Raw genomic sequence first — 18,401 nt, 5'->3', positions numbered from 1 at the left:
ATCATTGAACTCAACAGCACTCAACTATTATAAAATTACATTCTCAGCGCCAGTGTAGTGTTCAATTGTTCTCTGTTTGACCATGTGGGTCTGTTTACAATTGATGCTCACTATGTTTGATTTGTTAAGCCTGGGTGTGGACTCAAGTAAACGCACTGTCAAAAGAGCTGGAGCTAAAACTGAAGCATGGAGTAGACATTTTAAAGCATTGTAACTAAAATCGGTTACATACATAGAATCTAGTGTCATCTCTGCATGGATCCAAAATATAAAATAGCCCGTTCTGTTATTCATCGAATGTTATTAATCATGTCACCGTTAAAAACCAGGTTACACCTATTTGAACTTGTAATTTTTTATGGGGTTTCTAATGGTGATGTGGAGCAGGAAAGTTGAAATTCTTGCTGATTTCAATGATTGCCAGCTCTGACTGGGGAGGTGGGAGGGGTCCACAAAACAGCCTGTGACAGAGCCCTGAGTAACAGGCCGTTGCTTCAGGGTTTCCATCCTAATCTGCGCATGCCTGACATCCAGAAGTTGCGGTCAGTTTCAGAGAGGGAATGACAGCAAAGGGTGACAGTTAATCGTCAACCCCCTCCCCACCCCAGAACCACCCTGTAAAATCAAGTCCACTAACATGAAGCATATCGGAAAGAGGCAAATCATGATTGGTGGGGGGAATCAACAAAATAAGAAGGTAAAATAGTGTCACTGTAAAATGGGATTATTAAGAAACAATCCCTGAGTAAAGGTGAGTTGCAAAGCTCAAATTCTGACAACTGATGGATCCAAAATTAATATAATTAGAATCCATCAATACTTCCATTATTATATAAGTAGCTTCCATATTATTACAAAGTTTATCTTTTGCTCCCTCCTAACAATGGGATGGGTTGAATCGCTGCTTCAATTTAGAAAATCATGCAGTGGAACTACACATGCAAAGAAAACAGAGGAGTCATCACACCTTTTCCGATACAAATTCCCCGTCTAATCAATGTTGTCTCTTCCTCTCCCATCCTTGTACATGCTGGGATGCAGTCACCAATGCGGCAGGGCACCCAAAGGCACACAAAGTTGCCGTATCTCAGAAGTGAGCCTTGAAAATAATTTTTTGACAAGGTAGGATCCCAATCGAGCATGAGCCTGCCTTCTCCCAACGTCTATTGGTAGCATATTTTTTGGCACAAGTCATTACATAGTGAATGAAAATGAGAATTTTGGCTGATTTCCCCTTTCCAGAGGAGGACACTGATGTATAGTCTATTGGCCCTATGGCGATCTCGATCAAGATCTGCTTACACTATAATGCTCAGTCTCACACTGGTTCAAGATTAGCTAACACTATAATGCTCAGTCCCAAACTGGTTCAAGATCAACTTACACTATAATGCTCAGTCCCAGACTGGTTCAAGAGCAGCTAACACTATAATGCTCAGTCCCAGACTGGTTCAAGATCAACTTACACTATAATGCTCAGTCCCAGACTGGTTCAAGATCAACTTACACTATAATGCTCAGTTCCAGACTGGTTCAAGATCAACTTACACTATAATGCTCAGTCCCAGACTGGTTCAAGATCAACTTACACTATAATGCTCAGTCCCAGACTGGTTCAAGATCAACTTACACTATAATGCTCAGTCCCAGACTGGTTCAAGATCAGCTTACACTATAATGCTCAATCCCACACTGGTTCAAGATCAGCTTACACTATAATGCTCAATCCCAGACTGGTTCAAGATCAGTTTACACTATAATGCTCAGTCCCAGACTGGTTCAAGATCAGTTTACACTATAATGTTCAGTCCCAGACAGGTTCAAGATCAGTTTACACTATAATGCTCAGTCCCAGACTGGTTCAAGATCAGTTTACACTATAATGCTCAGTCCCAGACTGGTTCAAGATCAACTTACACTATAATGCTCAGTCCCAGACTGGTTCAAGATCAGTTTACACTATAATGCTCAGTTTCACGCTGGTTGCACTGATCAACTGCTCCAACCAGCAACAGCAATAAAATGTAAGTTGTAGAGGCACGATGTTGATTTCTTCAGCAAAGAGTTGTTTAAGAGATTCATTTACTGTTGAAATCAGAAGAAGTTGTTTGCAGAGGGAATGCCTATTGTTGTTTTACAAGGCACAACAAAGCTATGCTGGTTTTTAAATTCAGGTGCGTTTAATGTTGCTCGCAGCAAGACATATCTTTGCAATGCTAAAGGGAAGCTCACTGTTGGCATATAGGAGCTGCTGAGGCCAGTATTATCTTCTCGAATGCATTTTGAACAACATAATGTCCACAACCTTCTCTGTCTTCACTCGTGCTGCGATGATATGTTGGAAATGTATAGATGTAGGCTCGGGGCTTACAATCCAAACTCTTTTCCAAAATCATCCACTGATCTTGTTTGTTCTCTTCACTAACCCCTGCCCATCGTGCATCCTCTTCTGGTTGAGAGGCCACGCCATCTATGGATCGTTCCCACTTTTTGCAACTGAGTGGTAGAAGACATGCATGTAACGAGCAATGGCAGATTTCCACTCCTATCCCACCACCCTCCAGAAGTATGTTATAATGGACTCTCCATCAAGTGGCACTCCAGCCAGAATCCTGTCTTAGTGTATGCCTCTAGCCAGAATTCAATTACCATCAAATCCTCCTGCCAGAAACCTTGGTTCTAGTGATTTTCTCAAGCTACGAACCCCTGTAATAGCGAGACGTCTAATCCGTGTTGTGCCAGATCAGCGGAAGTACTTTTGAACTGATAGAATTGGACTGATGGAAGAACTTTAACTTTGCTAAAAAAAAAAAATTTCCATTCGCACAGCACCTTTCACATTCTCAAAATGTCCCAAAGCACACTTACAGCCGATGAAGTGCTTTTGAAGTATAGTCACTGTTGTAACATAGGAAACGGGCAGCCAATAGGCGCACAGCAAGTCCCGCAACCAGCATAGGAGGAGCAGCTGTCATTATCAGGTTTCCGCTTCGCTCAAACTTCCCCCTGACTTGAAGCTGCTCCCTATTTCTTGTCAGGTCTTCCCCAGTACGGCTTTCCCAGTAATGCAAAGTGCAGCTCGGGGAGTTCTGTCAAAGCAGAGTACAACTGGGGGGAAGACAGGACACCCACCACCCCCTTTTTAATGGCACAAGATGCCCTATGGTAAGGTTAAAGGTTCAATTAGAATGTTAGTGATTGGGTGAGTGGATGAATGAGTGAATGGATAGGTGGATGAGGTGGTAGTCGAGTCTGGGCGTTGGGGGCAGGTGGGCGGGGGGAGGGGGATGGGGTAGTCAGGTCCAGTCAGGGGGGATAGTCTGGTGGTCAGGGGATAGTCGAGTGGTTGAGGGGGGTAGTCAGGTCGGGGGTTGGACAGGAAGTTAGTCGCGGGGGTAGCCTGGGGTTCAGGGGTTAGTCGGGGGTCAGGTGGATAGTCGGGGTTCAGGGGGTATAGTCAGGAGGGTAGTCAGGGGTTCAGTGTGAGTGAGTGGGGTTTCAGTTCTGGAGTTACCCAGGAATTAGACAAGATTTTCCCTGTCTAACATTTCCTGGGTAACTACCCAGGTAAGTAATTTGAAATGTCCCGAGTCTCTGACTGTAACTCAGAGTTGAAGCTTTTGCAGAGGGACGCAGAAAGCAGGGGAATTGCCCATCAGAAGTTGAAACTTCCTGGGCAACTCCCATGTAGGTCAGCATGTCAGGACTTCCACTGGGTCCCAAAGCAAATCTCCCATCATACGGCCGGTCTCTGGTGTTCCAGAGACCAGAAGGTTTGTGCCAATGAGCAAATATTCTAGCATCTGTCAGATGGAAGTATCTCAGAACTGACAGTATCAAGCTGAAGTAAGTCATCTAACAGTGCCAGTAAAAGACAGAATAAAGTACCACTGGTATTCTCAGGCAGAAGTACTTGAGAACTGATATCGGACACAAACGAGTATTATTGAACTGGTCATATCAGATCAATTAATCCAGCCTTGTTAAAAAAATCCTTTGGAAATATTGTTAAACAATGAAAAATAACTCATTAATTTAAATACCTAACCTTTTTTCAGAATAGTTATTTCGGTCAAAAATGATAATGAAGAATGGCAAAAGTATAATCCACCTGAAGTGTGCACATAAATTTCACAGGTTCTAAGGCATATATGTATAAGTTCTTAATTTACAAGGAGGCAGTAGTGTTTTGGACAGAACCTGTGGTTTGAGAGATCTTACAAGGTCAATTAACTATTCTGGCAATGGTGTTCTTTGATGGATGGGTTGACATATGGATTAAAAGACAGTGCACATCATTACAATTAAGTATTAACTACAAATCATAGCAGGCTGACAGCAATGTACCTTTGCCATTCTGGAGTGGTTTCAGTGTTGTCAGCACTTTCTTTGTTCCGCTGGGTCTTTCCAACAATTAATTAATCAAGTATGTCTCTTCAAGACTGAATTTCTATTTAACCAAGTATCACTTGAGCTCTTTCAATGCTACAATAACTATAAACATATTGCTGTGTGGTTGGGTCCCTGTCTGGCGACTGTTTATAGATACACAATTACCCTGCTGTATGCTGTTATTGTAGTGAATATACAAAAAGTTATTCTCATGTTCTGAATAATCTCCCAGTATTTGGCACGGAGCGCAATGAAAGGCTAAAATTGTCTGGTAACAATTTTGTTTTCATAAATAAACCACGGCTCTGAGGTTTTAGACAGCAATTTAATTTGGTAAAAACAATGGCTTGGATTTTGCAATAACAATAACAATGAAGCTATCAGTACTCATCACTATTATAGAGTAACTGGATGGCAACTTTGAATATTTGCACATGCGCAATTAAACATGGAAATCAAGAAGTTGCCCTGCTCCTCCGGAAGCTTAGCTACGACAGTAACTCACTGAGACTCTCAGCATTAAAACATATGAAGGATGTGAAGTTGCTGTACATGCTCAATAGTTACCCACTAAACATGCCCAAAAAATCTAGCACTGGTGCATTCAGGTTTAAGTATTTTTTTTAGCAGTGTGAGATGTCTTAATTACTTGCAAATAACTTCTCTGGCACTGAAAATTTACTTTTGCAAGTGTGGAGCCTCACTCCTTCAGATTTTAATTGTTGGAGATCTTTCAAGAATTAAAAATAACAATTTTATTTTGCTTTTTATTTCTCTCTTAGCCCAATTTTCCTTCCATCTCTTTATTTCTTTTCCTGTACATGATTCTACATTGATTAAATATTCTAATTTATAGCTGCTGGCTTAGGCTGCAGGATAAAAAATTGTCTCAGCCAGTGGCATAGAATGGGCAGTACTGGATCTGTCGCCTGTTTTAAGTAGCACCTGACATTTAGTTCCTTTGCAGTCAATGGAATTAATAATTAAGAGCCATGTATAACTGGCGGCCGATCCAATTCCACCCGCTTTGTCCCACAGCCCAAGACAAATTTCAACTCCCACATGTTTCAGTAATTAATTGGTTGAAAAGACACGCATTCTTGCTCACACGCTGCTCACACACATCACAGGTCCTCTGAAGGGGGCACCCCTGCATGTTGTCACGCAAAAGCCCACAAATAGTCTGTGGGCAGCCATAATCACATTGAATGGCGAGTGCTGTCCCTTCAATGTTGTCCGCAAAATCCAGGTCCATGCTTTAACAGACGATATCATGCAACGTCCACTGGTAGCTGAAATTCTAGCAAACCGATAGACACTTCATGATTTCACTCTCAGGTCACCTGCGCAGGGATAATTGTGGTTGGCAAAGCCTTGCTTAATTAACACTTGATTAATTTGCGTTAGATCACAAGGAGCCTTGTTATGGCTTTGACTTACTAGGCTTGCTGCTACTTCAGTGCTAAAGTCATGAGTTTACTTATCCCCATTTTTGTAATAATTGCATTTGTCTAATGCATTAGCCTCTCTGTGTTAATGGTTAAGACTTGGTTTCCTTCAAGCCTGAGTCAGGGAGGAAATGCTATCTGGGAGGAAAGCTGCTCATCAAGTGCCAATGAAGTGAAGGAACTTAATTTTTCCCATTTGGAATGTGGTCACTCCCCATGTGCCTTGTCTTGGGTATCATTTGGCTCAAGCATAATCAGAGGGTAACTGGCTGCCATGAGACATTGTGGAAGTTTGAGGGGCAATTTAACCCATCCCACCAGATGAGAATTGGAAGCCATGTTGGTTTTACACCCTGCCCAATTTTACTCTCCATTGAAGTCAATTCTATTGGACAAACCATGTTGCTGGACGAGTAATCCAAAGACCCAGGGTAATGCTCCTGGGACTAGGGTTCGAATCCTGCCAAGGCAGATGGTGGAATTTGAATTCAAAAAAAATCTGGAATTAAAAGTCTGATGATGACCATGAAACCATTGTTGATTGTTGTAAAAGCCCATCTGGTTCACTAATGTCCGTTAGGGAAGGAAATCTGCCATCCTTACCTGGTCTGGCCTACATGTGACTTCAGACACACAGCAATGTGGTTGACTCTTAAATGTCCTCTGAAATGGCCTAGCAAGCCACTCAGTTGTATCAAACCAGTACAAAGTCACAAAAAAGGAATGAAAGTGGAGGGACCACCCAGCATCGAACTAGGTACCGGAAACGACAATGGCAAACTCAGCCCTGCCCTGCAAAGTCCTCCTGACTAACATCTGGGGGCTAGTGCCAAAATTGGGAGAGCTATCTCACAGACTAGCCAAGCAACAGTCTCACATAGTCCTCCTCATGGAATCAAATCTTACAGATAATGTCCCAGACACCACCATCACCATCCCTGGGTATGTCCTGTCCCACTGGCAAGACAGACCTAGCAGAGGGGGCGGCATAGTGCAGGTCAGGAGGGAGGTGCCCTGGGAGTCCTCAACATTGACTCCAGACCCCATGAAGTCTCATGGCATCAGGTCAAACATGGACACGTACTGCCCTCCCTCAGCTGATGAATCAATGCTCTTCCATGTTGAATGCCACTTGGAGGAAGCACCGAGAGTGGCAAGGGCGGAAAATGTACTCTGGGTCAGGGACTTCAATGCCCATCACCATCTGTGGCTCGGTAGTACCAACTCAGACCGAGCTGGTCGAGTCCTAAAGGACATGGCTGCTAGACTGGGTCTGCGGCAGGTTGTGAGGGAACCAACAAGATGGTAAAACATAATTGGCCTCATCCTCACCAACCTGCCTGCCGCGGATGCATCTGTCCATGACAATATCACTAGGAGTGCCCACCACACAGTCGTTGTGGAGCTGAAGTCGCACCTTCACATTGAGGATACCCTCCATCATGTTGTGTGGCACTACCACCGTGCTAAATGGCACAGATTTTGAACAGATCTAGCAACTCAAGACAGGGCATCCATGAAGCACTATGGGCCATCAGCAGCAGCAGCAGAGTTGTGCTCAAACACAATCTGTACCCTCATGGTCTGGCATATCCCCCGCTCTACCATTACAATCAAGCCAGGGGATCAACCCTGGTTCAATGAAGAGTGCAGGAGGACATGCCAGGAGCGAAATCAGGCATACCTAAAAATGAGGTGTCAACCTGGTGAAGCTATAACACAGGACTACTTGCATGCCAAACAGCATAAGCAGCAAGTAATAGACAGAGCTAAGTGATCCCACAACGATAGGATTAGATCTGAGCTCCGCAGTCATGGTTCAGTCGCGAATGGTGGTGGACAATTAAACAACTGACTGGAGGAGGAGGCTCCACAAATATTCCCATCCTTAATGATGAAGGAGCCCAGCACATCAGTGCAAAAGATAAGGCTGAAGCATTTGTTTAATTGTCCATCAGAATCTTCAGCCAGAAGTGCTGAGTGGATGATCCATCTCAGCCTCCTCCAGAGGTCCCCAGCATCACAGATGCCAGTCTTCAGCCAATTTGATTCACTCCACATGATATCAAGAAATGGCTGAAGGCACTGGATAGTGCAAAGGCTATGGGCCCTGACAATATTCTGGCAATAGTACTGAAGGCTTGTGCTCCAGAACTTGCCATGCCCCTAGCCAAGCTGTTCCAGTACAGCTACAACATTGGCATCTACACAGCTATCTAACAAATTGCACAGGTATGTCCTGCACACAAAAAGCAGGACAAATCCAACCCAGCCAATTACCTCCCCATCAGTCTACTCCTGATCATCAGTAAAATGATGGAAGGGTCATCAACAGTACTATAAAGCAGCACTTGCTTAGCAATAACCTGCTCACTGACACCCAGTTTGGGTTCCACCAGGGCCACTCAGCTCCTGACCTCATTACAGCCTTGGTTCAAACATGAACAAAAGAGCTGAACTCCCGAGGTGAGGTGAGAGTGACTGCCCTTGACATCAAGGCTGCATTTGACTGAATGTGGCATCAAGGAGCCCTAGCAAAACTGGAGTCAATGGGAATCAGGGGAAACTCTCCACTGGTTGGAGTCATACCTAGCATATAGGAAGATGGTTGTGGTTGTTGGAGGTCAGTCATCTCAGCTCCAGGACATCACTGCAGGAGTTCCTGCAGGTAGTGTCCTAGGCCCAACAACCTTGAGCTGCTTCATCAATGACCATCCTTCCATCATAAGGTCAGAAGTGAGGATGTTGGCTGATGTTTGCACAATGTTCAACACCATTTGCGACTCCTCAGATACTGAAGCAGTCCATGTTCAAATGTAGCAAGACCTGGACAATATCCAGGCTTGGACTATCAAGTAGCAAGTAATATTTGTGCCACACAAGTGCCAGGCAATGACCATCTCCAACAAGAGAGAATTTAACCACTGTCCCTTGACTTTTAATGGCAGTACCATCACTGAATCCCCCACTATGAACATCATGGGGGTTACCATTGACCAGAGACTGAACTGGACCCAGCCATATAAATACTGTGGCTACAAGAGCAGGTCAGAGGCTAGCAATTCTGTGACAAGTAACTCACCTCCTGAATCCCCAAAGCCTGTCCACAATCTACAAGGCACAAGTCAGGAGTGTGATGAAATACTCCCCACTTGCCTGGATCAGTGCAGCTCCCACAACACTCAAGGAGCTTGACACCATCCAGGACAAAGCAGCCCGCTTGATTGGTGCCACATCCACAAACATTCACTCCCTCCACCACCGACGCACAGTAGCAGCAGTGTGTGCCATCTCTAAGATGCACTGCAGGAATTCACCAAGGCTCCTTAGACAGCATCTGTCAAACCCACGACCACTACCATCTAGAAGGACAAAGACAGCAGATAGATGGGAACACCATCACCTGGAAGTTCCCCTCCACATCACTAACCATCCTGACTTGGAAATATATCGCTGTTCCTTCACTGTCGCTGGGTCAAAATCCTGGAACTCCCTCCCTAACAGCACTGTGGGTCTACCTACACCACATGGACTGCAGCAGTTCAAGAAGGCAGCTCACCACCACCTTCTCAAGGGCAGCTAGGGAAGGCAATAAATGCTGGCCCAGCCAGCGAAGCCCACATCCCGTGAATGAATTTTAAAAAATCATCATTTCACTTGATCCTGTGGGGTTCCTGCCTGACAAATGAGGTTAAAGTTGCCCTTCAGACTTATGAGGCTGTAATAAAAATGCCTTGGGTGAGTTTCAGTACAGTAGGGCCCAGGTTCTTAAAGGGAAATGCCAAGGCAGAAGGGTTTTTGTCTCCCAAGTTCCTTGTCTGAATGAAGCCGACAGTTAACCATACAATTAGGGACCTGAATGGGAAGAAGGGTAGTCTGGGACTCACCTCTGATGGGAACTTAAGGAGTCAGAATTTAGAACACCAGAAAGTTTTTCTTGGGTAAATTATATAGTGTATGGTCTCTATTACTTGAACATAGCTAAGTACACTATAAAAATATTGTACAATACTTGAGTTAATGAAATGATTTCCAGTTGTTTGACAGGGTTCTGAATAGATAGATGTCTTGTTATAATTATGAGTGACAAACTGACCTTTAGAAATAAAAATAGAACATACAAGTCCTTGTATTTAATCTTTAATTTGAGTTACATATTTAGATTTTCTTATCAGCACCTGAACCCCCCTCTTCAGAAAATGATGACTCATGTTGGGGTACCTCTGGCTGCCTCTGGCAGCTCACCTGAGGCTGGTCAAGCAGTTTTACTGTGGGAATGATATAACAGCCAAGCTCAGTCCAGGCTTTGTCTGACCTGCACACGTATGAGCTTTCTAGCAGGGATTAATGCATAGCAATCAGAGGCAGCAACCTTGGCTAACTTTCCCTTTCTTAGCACAGGGACAGGGAGAGCATTTGCAGCTTCTCTCAGGCCTCGCCCACAGCCACTGGTTGAGAGCACGAGGGACCAGGATTTGCAGCTGAGACCCACTGGATTGCAGGACTCTGGTGCCCCTCAGTTACTAACTATACCAACCAAGCTGTGACGCCAGCTGTGATGTCACTGATGTGAAAGCACTCTTCCTACACAGGCTTTGAGACCACATCACTGTTAGGTATCCAGGGGATTAAAGTAGGACCTCAAAGAACTATATCTCACATTCCTGTGTGTGAGGTATGCCTCACATCTCCTTCCCAAACATCTCAGTTACTAAAGTAATAAAGGACCGTGCCTGTACACAAGATCAACCACTTCAAAATAAAGGCTTCAATTCACTATGCAGGATGATTCCATATAGCCAGCTTGTCTCAATGGCAGCACTCTCAACGCTAAAGTCTAAGGGTCAAAGGCCATTCCATGACTTGAGCCCTTAATCTAGTCTGGCAATTCAGTGCAGTACTGAGGGTGTCATCTGTCAATTGAGAGACTAAAACCACAAGGGACCATTTGCCTGTTGAACCGGATTTAAAAGATCTCGCAGTCATATTTGAAGGAAAACAAAGGAGCTTTCCTGGTCTCCCACCCAACATTCAACCAACACACCAAAAACTGTATCATTGGTCATTACTGACCATGGACACTTGACATATGCAAATTTGCCCGCTTACCTTTGTCCATGTGACAAATTGACTATACTTGAATTCATTGGCTGTGGCTCATTCTGGGCCGAGTTTTCCCTGGTGAGTTGCGATCGCGATGATCAGGCTCGGGCACGATCTGGCCCCGAGGAGCCGGCCGGGACTTCCAGTTTGAGGAGATCCACTCTGAGCTCCTGCAGCTGGTAGCCCCGCCGCGGGGGGTCACTGCTGAGGCAGAAAAAGCGATCGCTAAAGCGGGGGGCGCTCTCGGATGCCTTTTGCCAACTTGTCAAGGAGGAAGAAGCCCACAAAGCCATCGCTGTGGAGGGGGAACCCCCCCCATCCTCCCTCACAGGATTGGTTTTGGTCTGTCATTCCCCCTTACTGAGCCTATTGGCCTCCCCTGCCCTTGCTGCTGGACGGGGTAACCGCTGCCATTGTTGAGCCGCCTTCAGCAAGATCGCTCCCAAGGCAGGGGGCAGATCCGTCACCCTATATTCCCCATTTGGCACCGGGTCCCGCCTCCAGCCCTGCCTCCAGGGTGCTGGGAAGACTCCGCTCCCTCCCAGCCTGAAAGATGCTTGGAAAACCGAACACTGAAATACAAATACAATACTGAATACAATTAAGTGTTCGGTGCTTGAAAGGTGCTTCTGGCTTGGAAGCCAGAATTTGTCATGTGTGCTCTTGTGAATACAAGGAAAACAAAGTCAAAAAATAAGCTTTGATAATGCCTGAACTAACACATAAGGGCCACTGCATAATGTGTCATGCCAAAAGGCCCATTTTGGACAATGGATTAGGAAATTAAACATATGGAAAGCTGGAGATATAAAGGAAGAGTCACATAATTCTGAAAATTCCCGCGTGGTAACGCACCAAAACAGCGAGGGAGGAGTCAAACAGGAAAGTGAACGCTTTGGGCTTCACTGCTAGAGTTTAGGGTTGTACAGCGGATGATTAACTTACAATTTAGTATATTCATTTATGAAAATAACGTTGTGTATTCGGCATCAGAGGCGAGCGGAGCGAGAGTGGATGGTATTTGAACTTGACAAAGCAAATATGAATGAGTTGTGCACCGTTATATTAAATCCAACAAAGCTTGCTTCGAATAATTGTTTCTTTTATCATGTCTGAAGTTGAAACATTCAATGTAAAACGCCAATTGTGTACGGTATGTTAGAAAATATCTGGATATTGAGCTACTGTGTATGTAATAGAAAACGATGTTGCATCAGCAATTAATATCACAAAATATTTTATACCACAGATTTGATTTTTTTTCTCTCTTCCCTACCTCTTGTTTCTTAGAGGCACTTTAGGGTTACCACTTCCGTTAACACTTACTGTGTTACATTCGCCATTTGCCAGCCTAAGAAAGAGATTGCTTACTAGCTATTCCACAAAGGAAACCATCACAGCTAAGCCCAGTTTTACACTCAACCTGAAATCGACGCCTTCATGCTTCCAACAGAAGCCGCTGTGATTAGAAACTAGAAACCATAGCACATTTGTTTTCTATTCCAATGGTATTCAGACCGGTGGTGACACCGAGCACTGCCACCTTAATTCATTTTCTTATCCACTCTCCAGTCTGCGTAGAAATGAAGCGAGCATGATAGTTACCCCAATTCCATTCTATTGTGGCATCTCATGTGGGATTAGGAACACAGGGACATTCGCCATTCGGCCCGTCGAGCCTGCTCCGCCGTTCAGTACGACCATGGCTGATCGAACACTTGATTGTATTCAGTATTGCATTGTATTTCAGTGTTTCATTAAATCAGTATTGTATTCAGTATACCGTATTTACTGTATTTCAGTTGCATTTTAGTCCAAGGAATTCTCCAAAGGGTTAGCTTAACTGGCTGAATCAATAGATAGACAAGTAGTCCAACATTTAACCAGATTATAAAGACTGATAACTTACACCTGCCATTTTAACAAGTGCTGTCAGGCCCTGATAACCATAAAACTGAACAAAATGCAGAAAAGCCAATACACTAAAACCACATCTCATTCAATTCAACTGTATATCACTCCTGATCCATGTGTAATCTTAAAATACACAGACCTGGCCCCAAATGCAAAGTTCTTCTAAATTACCTAATTTTTAATGGCCAGCACACAAGCTATGATTAATCTACTGCCAACTTTTATTTAACAACACCAGCAGACATTAGAAGTCTAGTCACGTTTTGGGTAAAAGGAACTGTAATCTTCCTGCAAAAATGTTTGCTAACCCTTTTTATTTTTATGTGATTGAGCGATGACCCAGAAGAATGGTGCATCGTTTTCAAACATACAGGCGACGTGATGTGTTTCGACACAATATATATCACTGTCCTATGAAGTTTGCCAGTGTCTTTTTGATGAAGATGGCTCTCCTTTAAGTGTTGTCTAGCTGCTACTTTTGTTCATAATGGACACCTACGTGAATGTCCAATAGGCTTTGTGACATGAAAATATTAGCTATTTTTCATCCCCAACTTATAGAAATTGTGATCAACGTGTAATTCGAATTTAGGGGCAACATTTCTTGACAAATCCCTCGATTTACAGTCAAGATTAAATTATTTACATAAAAATCCCAAAGCAAGTGCGAAATAGTGCCTGACAGAAATATTCTTGGAAGTGGACACAGTAAATTCCATTTAAAAGGAAAGTTTTTTTTCGTAGGTGGATCAAACCCTGTAGCATTGGCCATTCAATTGAGTTGGAGGTACAGTCAGTCAGGCTGCAGTCGTGTGACTGGTGAAAGATCAGAGTGAAAGACTGCGCCTCCTGCTGGTCTAGATTGAACTACAGCGCAGGCACATTCAATGTAAAAGAGCTGTCAGCTAATGAGGACCCATTTAAATTCTAATTGTTTGAAGGTTGTCCGAAAAGCTGGCGAATATAGGGGTTCGCCCAAAGCTGATCCACTGTCTTTGGAAAGTAAGACCCCAATATATTATGGTTGCATTAGCTGCAGGAACAGTGACAATTCTCACTGAAGGCGCTGACCTGTAAATATAGAGACACCTTCCAGTTAAATCCAAGCACAGGGTGAAACTGCTGCCTATCACTGAGATATTAAGGCTTACAGTGAAAAAAAAAATCAAACAGCGGATAACTTTACAGTCAACTCAGATCAATCGCCGGCTTTAGGGGGATGCGAGGAGAGCTATTGGGCCAGAGAGTCTCCATACAAATAATAATAATAAAAGAAATCCCATCGCCACTTTTTAATCCTGCGAATCTAGGTCAGTCAGCAGCGCTGAAATTCGGAGCTTGGACATGCAGGGAGCCACGGGGATGAGGGGGGTGGAGGCTGTGGAGGTTTGCACTGCATATTGTCGAGAGGAGCTGGACTTTTTAATTAGCCGCTGGAGACATTTGAGGTTATTTCTCCTTCCTTAATGCTTTCCCGATCACAGAGTGACATAAATCATTCATAAACCCAACACTGAACTGTCGCTTTTTAAAAGGGAGGGAACAAAATGGGGAAACTGGATTCAAACGATATACACCATTTGGGATTACCTCTCAACATTCAATTATTTACCTCAGGATTATATTAGAACCGCCACCAAATGCTTGGGCTAAGTATCTGGACTGTCCATAAATAATAATCCAATGTATGTCTTTTCTCTCTCTCTCTCTCTCTCCCTCTTTCTTTCAAGGTTTCTAAGTAATTGGTGAGGTTTCCCTCAGGGCTGTTAACATTGTCCAAAACTGGTCTGTGTGCAAACCAAGCGAGACATTTCTCTCAACTTGTGAAATGCAACTTTGCTCCCCCAACTACCACCCCCACCACCACCCCGCCAGCCTCCACCACCAACTCCGTCTCAGTCAAAACCTTTCAAAGCAGAGAGAGAGAGAGAGAAATGGAGAGGGACAAACACACACACACACACACACAGAGCCCAGTGACTTACCTGCCAGGACCCTGAGGGAATGTCCGCGAAATTGCCCAGGCCGCCGAAAGTGTAGCAGTTGTAGACGGTCTCGGAGCAGTGCCAGAGGAGCCCGAAGCTCACCGAGTCTTTGCTCTTCTCTTTGACGATCCAGGCGGGCGAGATGAAGCTGAAGCTGCAGACAGCCACCAGGCAGGAGGAGAGCAACACCCAGAGGCAGCCCACACACGTCCACATCCTCTGGGCTGGAGGCAAGAGGCTGTCCGCTGGTATGTCCACGAAGCCCAGCTCCGCACCTACTTCTTTCTTTTTCCGATCCAACAGCGAATGCATCTGGAAGACAACTGAGATTTTTTTTTTGGGGGTTGGGTGGGAGGGAGGGGGGGGGGGGTTCCTTTATTTTTTTTTAACCAAAACCCTCCCCCTCCTTTATTAAAATCTTCACATCAAAAAAACAAAAGTCCAGCTCCCGAGTGAGATCAGTTTATAAAAGAATCCGGCACCAGGGCACTTGGATCTGAACGCCCAGATACTGATGATTTTTTTTTAAAATAGAAACAATTATCCAGTACAGTTTCTTCTTGTTCTGTTCAGCCCCCTGTGAGATTAATCCGGATCCTCAAAGCCCGAAGATTAACTGGAAGTCAGAATGCTCGCTTTAACCAGCCACACACTCTCTCTCTCTCTCTCTCCAGTCTCTTACTAGAGAAGGGGAATTTTCATTTTGCTGTCACGGATTGGTTGACGCTTCCTCTTCTCTCTCTGTGTGTGTGTGTTTTTTTTTGTGTGCATCGCTTGCTCAGTGCCACTAGGCGCAGACAGGTGCCTTGCTCCGTGAGGACGAGTCCAGGAATGCCGGGGAGGGTGGTGGCGCGGAGGGAAAAGGAAGAAATCAACGGGTGAGACAGCAATTGTCTCGGCCAATGTGCCAGGCCTTCCAAAGCGTGAGCTAAACTACCTCCCCCCCACCCCACCCACCCCCCGCCCCCGAGCAGCCCGAATAACAACAGCTAAAGTGAGAGACACAGTCGCATTCAGTGTATGCTGGGGAGGTGGAGCTCTGCTTTGCATAGTGTATGTTCCCAAGATAAATACGTTGATAAGCTAGAATAGAGAAGGCTGATAGACGTCTTTAAAATGTATGCAGAGGTTTGCTAGGGTAGAGGAGACGGTTTCACTTGTGGGACCAAAAACTAGAGGTCACTACCAAATCCAATAAAGAATTCAGGAGCAACTTCTTCACCCAGAGCGGTCAGACTGTGGAACTCGCCACCACAAGGAATAGTCGAGGTGAATAACACTTGGCTGTCAATAGGAAATTGGATTTTTTTTTTGGTAAGGCTGATGGGAAAGTTAAATGTCACCCAAGTTAATAAGTGTTCCGAACCATATACATTGTGGGGCTACAGGGGAGTGGGACTAGCTGAACAGGTCTTATGGACAGCTGGCACTGACATGATGGGCCGAATGGCCTCCTTCTGTGCTGTAACTATGGTTCAATGCTTTTATGGGGGAGCTAGATAAACACAGAAAGGATTAGAAGGGGTTAGATGACACGGGAGGAAGCTTGTGTGGAACATTAGCACTGGCATAGACCAGTTGGACTCAATGGCCTGTTTCTGTGCTGCAATCTTTATGTGATAAAAGAGCTGCTAGCCCAGAGCTCTCAATATGAGGGTGATGAAATATTGTAAATTCCAACCCCCTTTTATAGGATCAGAAATTTCAGCACAGAAGGAGCACATTGGACCCATATTCAACTCAAACCACTACACTAATCCCACATCCCTGCCCTTTCCCCACATTCTTTCATATCCTGCCTTTTCAAAGAATTACTCAAGCCGCTTTTAAGTGTTGTCATTGTCTCTGCCTCACAGCCACATGTGGCAAAGAATTCCTTGTTCTAATAACCCTTTGTGAAACAGACTAAATTTCCTCAATGTTTATTTAAACATACTTAGGAAGATTTTCTATTCATGTTCTGTGTAGCAAGAGCACAAAAAAAACTATTTGCTATGGGTACTGAGTGAACCAAATTGACCCTGTATGTGTATTGTTAAAAATTAGATATGTCAAAATAGGTTATAATTTTGAAATCCGATTACTTGAGCCACCCTCCAAGTAAGTGAGTCTTTCTCACTCTGCCATAATCACATCAACTGGATTAAATCATGTAATAATAATAAGACTGAGTCAGCATCATCCTATGTTTTGAAATTCTTAGAATCATAGAATCTTACAGAACAGAAGGAGGCTATTCAGCCTATCAGGTCGGTTCTGGGTCTTTAAAGAGCTGTCCAAATTTATACACACACTGCTGCAAATTAATCCTCTCCAAGTATTCGCCCAGTAGCCTCTATAAGGGGAAGGGGACGCTTTTGTAAGATTTTTTGATTTGATGGCCTTGTGATCATCCAGGGTCTCTTGATGGGTTCCTCAGAAAAGGCACCTGAAAGAGAAAGAGGCAGCTTTTCATCTGAAGTGAACATTATATCTCTGCTTTAAAACCCATCAAACTCGCTGACAGGTTCCACTGCGTCTCCCTATGGAAGGGCTCCAATCGACAGGAAGACTCTTGTTTTCCCTGCTGCTCTCGGGCAATTGATGACTTACTCACTCATCAATTTTTATGGAGCGTTACTTTGGGCTGGAGGCAAAGCAACATTTTGAGCTTCTTCTTCACAATCCCAGTTTTCGGCAGTTCTGTTTTCTTTCAATCTTTTCCGTCATTCTTTAAAAGTTAATGACATCTCTTGATATTAGCTCAGATTTCTTGACTGCATCTGAAGCAGAGAATTTGATGTGCAGATGCTGAAAACAGTTGGTTGTTACAGTGCCCAGTCGCTGCTTGTTTGACTCACAGAGAACAAGAAAGTGTGGGGAGAGGGCAGCAGGGGGTTTGTCAAGAATATTGGCACAAGAATGTTTAATAGCATCAGCTCTGGTCCAAAGGGGGATGTTGATCCAGGGTTAACATTTTCTGGTTTAAAGTCAATTCAACAATCCTGTGTTTAGCTTCTAGAAATAACAGAAGTTTGACTTAGAGCCAGAATGGCTCCATGTCGCCAGTTTGTTCATCCAATTACTTGCAGTGTTAACAATACATGATAATGATGATGAAGCCGGTGAGCTATCTTTCATTTTGTCAAGATGAAGGTCAATTTAAGAAGGCAGCATGCCTCAATTTGTGATTGCAGTTCCAATGCCAACAATTTGCTCTTTACTACTATAACATATCTACTGATTTGTATCATTTCTGTCATGACTCACTGGGGAAAGTGCACTGTAATATCAAGCCCCGCTGTTCCCCAAGCCATAACAAATGTGAAAAGTTTGACCAAACCCAATTCTACCTAACTGTTTGATTTAGATTAACAGAATACAAGCACCAGGTTTGTATACTTATTAAGTAAATAGCCGTTTATTGAACAAATCATCTTTAACTAGTGGGAAAAGAAAGAAATGTGAACTGCTGACTTCTAACTCTATAACAAACTCTACCCCTTCTTAAGCCCCTATACACAAACACACATAAGATACACAAAACATGGATTTTAAGGGTGAGATAAAACAGTTCAAT

General features: G+C 44.0%; 1 protein-coding gene across 1 annotated transcript in view; it reads right to left on the bottom strand.

Moving 5' to 3' along the window:
- lhfpl7 (LHFPL tetraspan subfamily member 7) overlaps positions 1–15,591 on the bottom strand; it is a 265,707-nt gene extending 250,116 nt beyond the window's left edge. Inside the window, exon 1 of the mRNA XM_078548087.1 lies at positions 14,843–15,591. Within this exon, the coding sequence (XP_078404213.1) occupies positions 14,843–15,154 (312 nt within the window). The 5' untranslated portion in view covers positions 15,155–15,591. The remainder of the gene's footprint in view (positions 1–14,842) is intronic.
- Positions 15,592–18,401: the final 2,810 nt, after the last annotated feature.

The sequence above is a fragment of the Cetorhinus maximus genome, chromosome 9 (assembly GCF_964194155.1).
Source record: "Cetorhinus maximus chromosome 9, sCetMax3.hap1.1, whole genome shotgun sequence".
Taxonomy (NCBI): Eukaryota; Metazoa; Chordata; class Chondrichthyes; order Lamniformes; family Cetorhinidae; genus Cetorhinus; species Cetorhinus maximus.
Note: the sequence above shows the minus strand (reverse complement) of the source record. Positions and strands in the feature narration are given on the sequence as shown.